The sequence below is a fragment of the Muntiacus reevesi genome, chromosome 17, assembly GCF_963930625.1.
Source record: "Muntiacus reevesi chromosome 17, mMunRee1.1, whole genome shotgun sequence".
Taxonomy (NCBI): domain Eukaryota; kingdom Metazoa; phylum Chordata; class Mammalia; order Artiodactyla; family Cervidae; genus Muntiacus; species Muntiacus reevesi.
Genome location: NC_089265.1, coordinates 50,658,811 through 50,671,379, shown reverse-complemented (window position 1 = coordinate 50,671,379; position 12,569 = coordinate 50,658,811). Strand labels below are relative to the sequence as shown.

The following is a 12,569-nucleotide window of genomic DNA, read 5'->3' as shown; positions in this document are numbered from 1 at the left end:
AATAGGAAGCCCTATTACTGAACATGTTTAACATACCTGAGTTACATAACTGTAGATTCAAAAGCATTTTTTAAAAAGAGTAATCACTTTTAAAGCAACTTACTACATGGCAAGCACTGTTCTGGAGTTTCCTGGGCATTAAATACGAAGAAAGAACAAGACTAACTTCGTCGTCTTACAGATGAGAAAACAGAGGCAGAGAAGCAGAGTACGTAGAGCAGCACAGCCAAGCTCACACCACGAAGCAGCAGAACCAGGACTGTGAATTCAGGAAGCTGGCTGCCATTCCTGTCCACAGAGGCAGGAGTCTTTCCATTCACCAAGGTCAGTGACATAAAATGAACACTGGTAAACTCACAATTTTTAAGAACTAAGACACTTAGGTCCTTGAAGTGGAGGACACTGCTTATGGGTAGGCAGAATTCTAAAAGAGCTCCTAAGATTCCTATGCTGAAGCACACAATCCTGCCAGTGTTTCAATCTAGGTGCTGTAGTGAAAGGATTTTGTAGATGTAATTAAGGTTCCAAAATCACTTGCTTTTAAAAGAGGGAGATTATTCTGGGCAGATGTGATATAATCAAGCATCCGAGCAAAAGGAACTGGACTTCTCCTAAAAATCTGAAATACAAAAGGGACAAGAGGGAGATTCCCCACTGCCGGCTTTGAAGAAGTCAAGCATGATGTTGTGGCAGAGAATACAAGTGGGAGGCCTCCAGCAGCTGAGACTTTCCCCCAGCTGACAGCCAGCAAGGAAACGGGGATCTCTATTCAAGCAAGTGCAGAATCTGAATTATGCCACTGAGCTGAAGAAGCTTGCAAGTATTCTTTCTTGGAACCTCCAGATAGTAACACTTTCAGACTGACATCTTGATTTTAGCTCTATGACACTCATGAGCTTTGCTGAACATCTAGTACAAACATGAACATCTATCTTTGGGGGCCTGATGTCTTGCACTTAAATTTCACACACTTTAACACTCTCTGGAGGGAACCCACACGTTCCCATTGTGTATCTGAGTGGAGAACTCAGTCATGCTGTTATACGGGACTTCTGACCTATGGAACTGTGAGCTAGTAAAACAGGTATTATTTTAAGTCAGTGAGAGTATAGTAAAGGAAAATTAATATACTACTCATCTCCAGGTTCAAGAACAAAGGAAAAATAAATGACTGTTATTGTTTTAAGTCATTGTTTCTGGGTGGTTTCTTATGCAACCATAAATAATCAGAATACCTATGAAAACAGTAAGGTGTATTTATACATTTTAAATTCTTTGAACAATCACTTATGGAATAAGGAATTCTATTATATGTTATCATTGTGAGAGGACCTGGTGTCACTTTCTGGACAATAACTTTTGGTACCCAGCAACAATCTTAGATCAGCAGTTTACCCTGAGGAAATCAGAGATGTAGGCAAAGATTTATCTACAAACAAGATGTCATAAGATTATTTATAATCAAACTCTAGAAGAAAGCTAAGAGCCTCCAAATTGGGGTTGGTTTAAATAAAAATAGCACACCATATGAAGGAATGCTCTATGAAACCACTAGGAAAATAACAATGATAAGAGGGCTCAACCAGAGTTAATGAATGGGCCTGAGGAGTTCTATATTCAAAATATATCTGTGTGTTTTTCTTGGAAGATGGTCCATGAGCTTTATCAAATTATCTGACTTAGAAAAATATTTAGTGACATGAAAAATATCTTTAATACCTTTTTAAGACAAAAGAGCAGAGGTGGCCTTTATTTCCTTTAATAAGGTGTTCACTGCTTTCAAAAATTTGCTCAATAAACATATTTTTATGCTCAGAACATGCTTTAAAAATTGACAGTCTAATAACTTCAGATTCTTTAAAGTTTCATTACTAAAGCCAACCAAGTTTTCAATGGGAAAAAGGGGGGAAATTCCTCTACTTTTAATATAATGGCTAAATAAATCTTCTAAAATTGATTTCAAAGAAATTCTAAACAAATAAGAAAACAAACAAAAAACCCTCACCACAGTCTGAGAAAAGTAGACTACATTACAGAATTTTTGACTGGTTCTAAACAGCACACTAACGTGCAGTAACATGAAATAGTTTCTCCCTCTAGTGGAAAGGACTAGAACACAGTGTTAAATTTTTCTGAAAAAGTGAACCCCTCTCTGACAGAATAATTCTTCTCCCTTAAACAGAAATATGGAACCAAAAAAAATTAGAAAGTAAAATTGCTTGACATTCGATTACTTAGGTAAGACTAACGATAAGGCTTTGGAGAAATCTGTCCTGTCATCTGCTCTCCTTCCTCCCTTCTATACACTGGTTAGGTTGCTTTTTCTGGAACAAAGCTCCCATCATATTATATATCCAATTTTATGTTCAATCTTTTTTTATATTTAAAATGACTAAAATCAATCATTTCTCATATAATCAGGGGATTCATAACCTGGATTTTTTAAGTGGGCTACAAAATATTTCACTGAGTGGGGTTACTGGTCAACCATTCCTTTGATTACACATTTAAATCCTTTCCAACTTTTCAATATTATAAGACAAAATAACCATTTTTATGCATGAAGACCTTTTTCCATATTTAGAAAAATGTTCTTGCAACAACTCCATAAAAATGAGGCTGAGATCAAAGCAAATAGATGTTTTTCAGGCTTTGAGGTACCTATCTCCAAACTGCTTTCTAAAAGGTTCCTAAGACTTTATACAGCCATCAGCAATGTTATCACTTGGTATATAATCACTACAATAACTTTTGGCTTACTTCCTCACTTAGAAGGCAAGCTATTTGAAGAAAGGGGATGTATTTTATTACATGTTTATCCCCAGCACCCGCACCCAGCACAAAGCAGACAGTCAATAAGTAACTGCTGAATAAGGAAAGTCCCTACCAACGCAAGATGCATACAGTGTGAGAGATGTGTGCTTTTTCTGTACCTGGATAAGTGAAAACTTGGCATCTCCCTTAAGTGTGCACTTCTTTGCTTATAATTAGTAGTAATTAAATTTCTCTTTTAAATTATATTTTAAAAATTCTGAGGCAAAATCCTGACCCTACCCATTAGCTCTATAATCTTGGACAAGTTCCATAATGCTAGACCTCAGCTTTCTTATCTATAAAGTGGAGATAAGCTCCCACATCACAGAGCTCTTGTGAGGATTACATAAGCTAAAGCATGCAATAAAACATGAGCTAAAGCATGTAATAAAACTTATAAGCACTCTTTAACAAGAGTGCTTGATACAAAGAGTATGTTCAATTAATGTTGAGTGAATGAACATGTGAATGCAAACAGTAGTGAAAGGCTTAAAATGAAATAGTCTCGTCCCACACTCACATCCAGCACCCTAGAGGCGACCAATTCTTTAAGCAGGTTTGCAGGTTTTTACTTGTAAAATATTATATGCATATTGAGAAGTACACAGAACAAAAGTGTCAATGTGACAACTAAAAAGAGAATACTTACATAACCCATAACTACCACTCAAATCTGCAAGTACTTGTCAGCATCTTAAAGATCCTGCATATCCCTCCCTCATTTCAGGCTTCTTTCCCCAGTTATAAACACCATCCTCATTTCTTGACAACCGTTTCCTTTAATCTGGTTCCATCTGTCACGACATGGGGCTCCCCTGATAGCTCAGTTGATAAAGAATTCTCCTAAATGCAGGAAACCCAGGTTCAATTCCTGGGCCAAGAAGATCTGCTGGAGAGGGATAGGCTACCCACTCCAGTATTCTTGGGCCTCCCTTGTGGCTCAGCTGGTAAAGAATCCACCTGCAATACAGGAGACCAGGGTTGGGAAGATCCCCTGGAGAAGGGAAAGGTACCCACCACTCCAGTATTCTGACCTAGAGAATTCCATGGACTATCCATGGGGTCTCAAAGAGTCGTACATGACTCAGCAACTTTCACTTTCAACTTTATGTAGAGGATCACAGTGTATGCTGTCTTTTCTATTTTATTTCTTTCACTCAACATTGTTTTAAAAAATTCATCCAGATTGCTATCTGTAGTTCTATTAGGTTGGTGCAAAAGTAATTGCAGTTTTCTGCATTGTTGAAATTTGCTACTATTTGATATTAGAATACACCCTAAATAAATGTGGTTATATCAATATTTTTTTTCATTTATTTTTATTAGTTGGAGGCTAATTAGTTTACAATATTGTAGTGGTTTTTGCCATACATTGACATGAATCAGCCATGGATTTACATGTGTTCCCCATCCCGATCCCTCTTCCCGCCTCCCTCCCTCCCCACCCCATCCCTCTGGGTCTTCCCAGTGCACCAGCCCTGAGCACTTGTCTTTTAATGTGCATTCTCACTTTTTTTTTTTTTTTGCTAATGATTTATTACTTGCTGTTAATTTAATATTTATTTTAGACTATGGAATTGATAACTGGCAACATTAACAACACATTTGGCCCAGGAACTGCTAACGAATGTACAGTGCAATGGTGGTTCAAGAAGTTTACAAAGGAGACAAGAGCCTTACACATAAGGAGTATAGTGGTCAGCCATCAGAAATTGACGATAATTGAGAGCATCATCAAAGCTGATCCTCTTATAACTACATGAGAAGTTGCTGAAAAACTCCACATTGACCATTCTATGGTCATTCACCATTTAAAACAAATTGGAAAGGTAAAAAAGATTGATAAGTAGGTGCCTCATGTGAAGTGAAAGTCGCTCAGTTGTGTCCGACTCTTTGAGACCCCATGGCCTATACAGTCCATGGAATTCTCGAGGCCAAAATACTGGAGTGGGTAGCCTTTCCCTTCTCCAGGGGATCTTCCCAACCCAGGGATCGAACCCAGGTCTCCCACACTAGTTACCAGCTGAGCCACAAGGGAAGCCCGGGTGCCTCATGAGCTGACCAGAAATTTTAAAAAAGTCATCATTTTAAAGTGCTGTCTTCTCTTATTTCACAACAATGAACCATTTCTCAATCGTATTGTGATGTGCAACAAAAAGTGGATTGTATACAATAACCAGTGACAACCAGCTCAGTGGCTGGTCCAAGAAGAAGCTTCAAAGCACTTCCCAAAGCCAAATTTTCACCAAAAAATGGTCATGGTCACTGCCTGGTGGTCCACTGCCTGTCTAATCCATGACAGCTTTCTGAATCCTGGGGAAAACACTACGTCTGAGAAGTACACTCAGTAAATCAATGAGATACTCTGAAAATTCCAACACCTGCAGCTGGCACTGGGTTGCAACGACAACACCCAACCTCACGTCACACAACCAAGGCTTCAAAAGTTGAATGAATTCGGCTACGAAGTTTTGCCTCATCCGTTCTATTGACCTGACCTCTTACCAACTGACTGCCACTTCCTCAAACATTTTCACAGCTTTTGGCAGGGAAAACACTTCCACAACCAGCAGGATGCAGAAAATGCTATTCAAGAGTTTGTTGGATCCTGAAGCATGGATTTTTATGCTACAGGAATAAGAAAACTTATTTCTTGTTGGTAAACAAGTGTTGACTGTAATGGTTCCTATTTTAATTAATGAAGATGTGCTTAAGCCTAGTTATAATGATTCACTGTCTGAAACCATAATTATGTTTGCACCAACCTAATAATTCATTCAATTTTATTCCTTGAAAGCTTTCCCACTGTATGAACATACATAATTTATTTAATGTTTGACTCTTACAGGACACTGGTTTTTTCTGTTTGTCCTAACGCCTGCACACGAATCCTGTTGTACCGGTTATTCTGGTGCATTTATCCAGGGCGGGGGTGAGGGCTGCTGGGTCACAGGATATTTATATACCTTCAGTTGATGGACAGTGCTAAAGGCTTTTCAAAGTAGTATTGATTTATACTTCAGCATAAGCAGGGTAGAAGGTTCTCATAGTACTCCAGGTCTGCAATACCTGATACTATCAGACTCTGTCAATCTCACTGGCATATAGTTTTTTGGTTTTGATTTGTTTTTCTCTTATTACTTAATGAAGTTGGGCACTTTTCCATGTTTACTGGCTATCTGGATATCCTTCTTTATGAAGTTTAAGAAAACTAGTCTTATTTTTAATTTTCCATTTCCAAATACTATACCTACATGACTATTTGACTAAATTTGAGGCAGTATCTGTTAACTTTCTAAATTACTAGGTAAGGATTTAGTTCCTTTACACTCTTTCCTATATCCACACTGCTTAGTAAAGTTATGTCATTATTAGGTTTTCCACCGGTCATGATCTTTTCCATATGTAGTGATATACTTAAAAATCTATATTGCTGATCAACTATAAACTCTTTCAACATCCCGCTTTATAAAATGAAGACATTCGTGTCTTTTCCCCTTTTTTCCTACCTCCTGTCTACCTTCCAAACCTAGTTTTTATATTGTCAAAGTTGAAATTTATATTCTGTGCTATGTGCAGTTAAGTTTTCCTTATTTGAGAGTCAGGATGGAGCAATGTTTAAGAGAAGAGGCAGAAAGCCTGAACTCAAAGCCCCGACCCAACCATAAATCAAGGACAGGCTGGGCAAGTTCCTTCTCTGGCTTAGCTTCCTTTTCTGAAAAGCGGGAATGATACTAGCACCAACCTCATAAGGTTATTCAGGGCATTAAATGAGTTATAGGCATTAAATGAGTTATATGTTAAAAACACTTAGATATACTAAGTATATACCAGGACACAATGCATTTCAGTACATACTAAGTGAATACTAACACATACTAAGTATAGTTCAGGTTTGACTTCGCTGGTGGCTCAGACGGTAAAGCGTCTGCCTACAATGCGGGAGACCAAGTTGACAATAAAAAATAAAAACTGTAAACCAAGACAGGATTTCTACTGTTACAATTAAATTAACATGCCCACTGCAGACATCCACCGTGTCTCCATGTATAGATTATACCTCTTCTACTGTTTCCGTGTCATTACCCTGGCACAGCATGACCACACACCCTCGGATGCCTTGGGTTGCTGTCCCGAGGTTACAGAAGTATGGTGCCTCCTTACATTATCAGTGTTCTGGTTTGGACAACAAATTAGATGGGTGGTCACTGCCTCTGTGTGCCACTGAAAAGGGGGACACCTGTAATGGCAGCTTTAAGTGGATTCTTGCTCACCAGCAGTAGTTTAAAATCTACCATAGTTTAGGGAATTCACTGGCTACTCACTATAAGAACTCACACTTTCACTGCCAAGGACATGAGTTCAATCCCTGGTCGGGGTACTAAGATCCTGCAGCTGAGGTGCAGCCCCCTCCCCCTCGCCCGAAAAAAATCTACCATAATTTAGTTCACTTCATGTTTATGTCAGTGTAGCCTTTTTTCCTCTGGAGTTCAATTTCCTCCTCCTCTTCCTCTCCCTCCTCCCTTCCAACAGTACCTAATGCATAGTAAGTACAATACGCCTCACTGTGTTTCTAAGCTGTCAATCACACAACCAACGGAAGGCTCTCAAATCTATATTAGCTGACTCTGCACTGAATCCACTGTTTCCTGACTCCCCTATTACCTTCCTTCTTAGTTTATTTCCTCATTTGGTTGGATTATTTCTACAAATAACTTGTATAGCACAGGGGGTAAGCTTTTCAAATTTCTTTAGGTACAAAATATCTTATTCAGCCTCCACTTATAACTGATAGTCTGGCTGGATACAAAACCCTAGGGTGAAAATTATTTGCCTGAAAAACTGTGGTGGTATCTTTCTAATGCCTTCCAGAATCCATGGTGCTGATGACAACAATGATAAAGTCAGATTTTATATTTTTTAGGTGATCAGTATTTTTTTCTTTGGAATGGATGTATCTTTTCAGTATTTTAAAATTTCATAGTGAAGAGTATCTAGGTTGAGGCTATTTTTGTTTAGCTATTTTCAGTTTGAAGCCTGAAGCTTACTTTCAGTTATGGGGAATTCTCTTGCCCTTTGACAGCTTCCCTCCATTTTCTTCTGGATCTGGAATTTTTAACAGGAACATGCTGGACCCCCTTGGTGCAGCCTCTCCTAATATATCACTTCTATCACATTTTCCATTCTTTCTTTTTTATATACTGAGAAATCTCTTTAATTCCTACTGAATTTATTTCAGCAACCACATTTTCATTTCCAAAAGACTTCTCTGCTTTCTGACATCCCCTTTTTAATTAACACCCTATTCTTAAAGTTTTCAGCTCTTTTTAAGCCTCTTTAAGGACACGAATTAGGTTTTTTCTTAAATTATTTTGTTCCCTAAATTTTCCCTGGTCCTACTGGGATTTGTTTTTACTCTTTCTCCACTTCTCTTGTTGTAAGCTGTATGATGGTTATTTTTTATTTAAGAATGAGAGCAAAAAGCTTCCTGGAAGTCAGTGACTGACTGGCTTTTCTAATGCAGGAAAAAGTGGGTAGTAACTATAATAGGATACCCCCAGGTACTCTTTTCTAGGGCGTAAAAACTCACAATAGCTGCCCTAGTTGTCTCCAGTTTAACTTTTTCAAAATGAAATTATCTCATTTCAGGAGAGTGAGGGTGGGGCTGGGAGTCAACTCTTTCAAGCACAGACTCGATGAGCTCCCCCATCTCACTCACCTGTTTAACTTCACCCTCTTCCCCACATGCACGTCTGAGTGTGGAGCTATTTCTGCAGGGGATCAGACTCCCCCAGCTGCAGGAGGGCCCTGGGCACATCATAGGTGATGGTTTCCCTTGTTCTACTGCTTCAGTTTCACACTCTTCCCCTTGTCTCCTGTCTTTCAAAGATATTCTAAAATCTCCTGATTGTTGTGGGTTTATATATTTAAACACTTTGATACCATCATTTTAGTGTCTTGTTAAAACAAAGAAGAGCTGAAAGGGTTCTCACAGCATCCTGAATCTATTCTGCGGTCACAGTTTCTAAAACTTCTTGGTCTTCCCCAATGTCTACAACTGCTTTTAGAAATATCAATACAATATTCCGACCTACTGGTGAAGGAAACGAATACAACACACCTAAAATGACAATGAATGCGGGTTAGAGGCCCTAGGGTCCTTACTAGTAAACCACTTATGTGCTACAGATTGTAGGTGCTCATTTATAAGATGAAAAGGGGGTAATTCTACATGAACTACAGATTCCTCCTACTGTAATATTTCATAATAAAATTTCTCTATATTATCACTAATTTTAACTAAAAAATTAAAATCTAACTTTCTCTTCTAAAAATCAAACAGTAATTTCCATTGTCCTTTAGTAATAGGCTAGTTCAAAATTTATCAAGATTTCATATTAAAGAAAATCATACTAAGTACTTTAAAAAAATTAAACACAGACTTTGTAGCACAATAACAAGGTGCCCTCAAATCGTGTTTCCCTTATTTACTACAAATTATCAGCTCTGCATTTAAGTTGAAATAAAATTAATATATTATTTTGAAGAGTAAAAATTTCTTATGAAGATCAATTTTTCTTTTCTGTCCATACAAACAGAAGTATGGAATGACATTAAATGTCAGGTTTATTAGGCAATATAATGGAGTTTCTTGCTGTTTATTTTTAGGAAAGGAGAATATCAATATTGAAACCTTTTTTTCAATTTTTCATTAAAAATGAGGTCATACACCCCTCCTATAAAAAGAATTGTCAGTTTTCTCATCTGTAAAACAAGGGCACTGAATCAGCTGACTACATTCATTTGGAACTCAATTCCTTCAAGTTTATCTTAAAGATTCTCCCTATAGCTAATACTAAGGTTCTAAAGAAAGGCAAATATGTAACTAATGACATGTTTTGATTGTTTATTTCTTAGAGTTCAAATGTCCACCATTCACTTTGGTCTAAGCTAAGACCAAGGGGATACAATGCAGACAGGAGGGGAAAACAGAAAGCTCCCACACAAGTTGTCAAGTATTGCAGTCAGATGCAACTAATCTGTCTGAAAAATAATCTTCTCTGTATCTTTAAAGTGATAACTTTATACCTGCAATGCTTCTTGTTTCAAACTGATTTTCTCTGGCTCTTCCTGAACACTTTCTGAGGAATCGTCAACCTCTTCAATTTCTGAGGAGGAAGGACTCTCTACGGTCACAGTCACAGGAAAATCTGATTGCTTAAAAAAAGATGACAAAGTTGTATAAAAGATAGCATGAACAAGATACCAAATATCCAAATATTAAAGGACATTTAACACAAGTGATCTGAGCTATCAAGTCATTATTTGTAAATGTCTCCCGCTGCTCCTTAGTCTAAAACAAGCAATGACAAAGTAAAATTACAGTAACTTATTTTTGCTATGTTACTGAACAGACCTCTGGTGTACATGGTTAGGATTAGTATTCGGAACTGTCCATATTATTTTATTAAGTTTCTTTCATAGAAGACAAATAAGGAGCCAGGGTAAACATTTTTTTCTCAGATCACTTTTATATTGCAAAACAGAAATTTATTCTTCACCATCAGACACAAACAATCTGGAAGAAAATGTAGTTTTTAGGAGGGCAATTCATCAGTAAGGGGACTGGTAAAGAATCAGAAGAATAATTAGAAAGTCAACATATCTAAACTGTGAATAATAAACAGAATTTTTTAAAAAATTAGTCACCTACATACACAATTAAAACTGACCTATCAAAAATTTCATTTTCTCATCATCCTTAAGCCAAAACTAGTGTAATTATAATTCAATTCTCCTACTGAGCTTCACTGCCACTGGAATGTTGCTCAATAAGACACTTCCATTTAAAAACTGACCTGGTCACAACCCCATAAAAGACTATGGGTCAAAAGGACATGTGTTAGTTTTACATAACTGTGCAGAAGCCAAGTCACTAGGATATCATTCTGACAAGCCCTGCAGGAGAGGAAACCCCCACTAATAGAATGAGGCATCCAGGGGCAGGACTGACATCCAAGGTGTTCTTCTTTTAATCTCAACAGAGCAGCTGCACAGCCTCCTAAGGCCACTGGCAGGATCACCTTGCTCCAAGGCCATGAGGCTGTAAAAGAAGGCAAGTGTGCAGCCTTGGTGAGGAAGAAGGAACGCTCAGAGAGCAGAGGTTTGGGATATGTTGCTTCACATTGGCTTGAAATCAGGAACTTGTAGAGACAGCCCCCAAACAACATCTTCTGAAAACACATGAACACTCTCGGATATGACAGCTCCACGTAAGGAGTTAGAAATGGCAATCAAGTCCGTCTTACTAGGTAACCGCTGACTTGCGGACTGGAGAACCCACTGCCTTGTTTACAGACATAACCACAAGGCTCCCAGTGGGCCATATCCATACAACTACACAGGGGCAATGGGAGAACGACGAGACGGGTTTTAAATGGATTTATTTCAGAGAGGGAGCTGTTTTTAGTAAGGCTCTGTTCAGTTTAAAAGCAAGGAGTATGACCGTCCACCCTTCCCAATTCAACCCCCTGTATACAATAAATAAATCATAACCACATACCTGCAACTGATTACACACATCACGAGCTTTGATTAAAGGAAAACCCCTAAAAAGATATTAACAAAACAAAGTTATTAAATGCAAAAAAAAAAAAAAGTTATATCTTGATGTACACACATCACTAGTTAAATGCATTTAATATAAGTTCCTAGTATCATGTACAATATCCACATAGAATTGTATATAAAAATAAGTCAGCTCAAAACAAGGACCTGGAAGGCTCTGCTATGAAAAAAAGTGAACAGAATTTAGCAGACTCGCTTTGTGACAACTCTCTGAACTGCTGAGAGGCACCTTTGATTCCTACATTCAGGGTGGTTGAGATTTCAGTCTACCTTCTTAACTGGTGGCATAAATCGTTCTCTAATTTACAACTCCTTGTGATGAGGATGGACCTGAGATTAATAAGTGCCTCAAGAAGAAGATATGAAAATACAAAGCTCTTAAACTAAAGTGCAAAGACTGGGAATTCAATATTATAGTTTATGCTTTAAAAATCTATATTACCATTTGCAAAAAAGTAGTCAGTTGTCCAATGGGGATTATAAATATCAACTAAATGTGAGCAACTGAACAGGTATCTTACGCAGTAATTACTTCAAGTACTATTTAAAATCAATTCTCTTTGTTTTCTTAAGCAATTGTTAACACCGAATTTCATCAATGTGCTCAGATGTGTCTGACTCACTGTGATCCTACGGACTCTAGCCCACCAAGCTCCCCTGTCCATGGGATTTTTCAGGCAAGAATACTGGAGTGGGTTGCCATTTCCTCCTCCAGGGGATCTTCCCAACCCAGGGACCAAACCCACGTTTCCTGCGTCTCCTGCATTGCCAGGTGGATTCTTTACCACTAGCACCACTCTAATTTTATGAATATTACCAAATAAGTCACTTGAAAATAACCTAGAGCAATTTATTTCATCTAGTAAGCCTAGAGCTGTAGTTGAAAAATTTTACTCACAGCTCTATGACAAAATTACTATGAACTTATCCTCTGAATAAGTAATCAGCTAAAGCTATTTAAGTCTAGTTTGACAAACTAAATCTGATTTACTGAATTAAGCTGGTTGATGTAGATTAGGTCTAATCCATATTTCTCATCCATTCTGCAATAAACTATTCCCATGCCTAAAATGTCTTTTTTCCCATTCCTACAGATCCAAATTTCTATTTCTATGCTATAGGGCTTG

General features: G+C 37.8%; 1 protein-coding gene across 2 annotated transcripts in view; it reads right to left on the bottom strand.

Annotated features, from left to right (window-relative positions):
* Positions 1-12,569, bottom strand: part of CEP78 (centrosomal protein 78) — a 32,861-nt gene that overhangs the window by 4,808 nt on the left and 15,484 nt on the right. For both annotated transcript variants that reach the window (XM_065908207.1, XM_065908209.1), the window contains exons 10-11: positions 11,378-11,423; positions 9,904-10,032 (exon numbers count right to left, since the gene is read on the bottom strand). In XM_065908207.1, the coding sequence (XP_065764279.1) occupies positions 9,904-10,032; positions 11,378-11,423 (175 nt within the window). The remainder of the gene's footprint in view (positions 1-9,903; positions 10,033-11,377; positions 11,424-12,569) is intronic.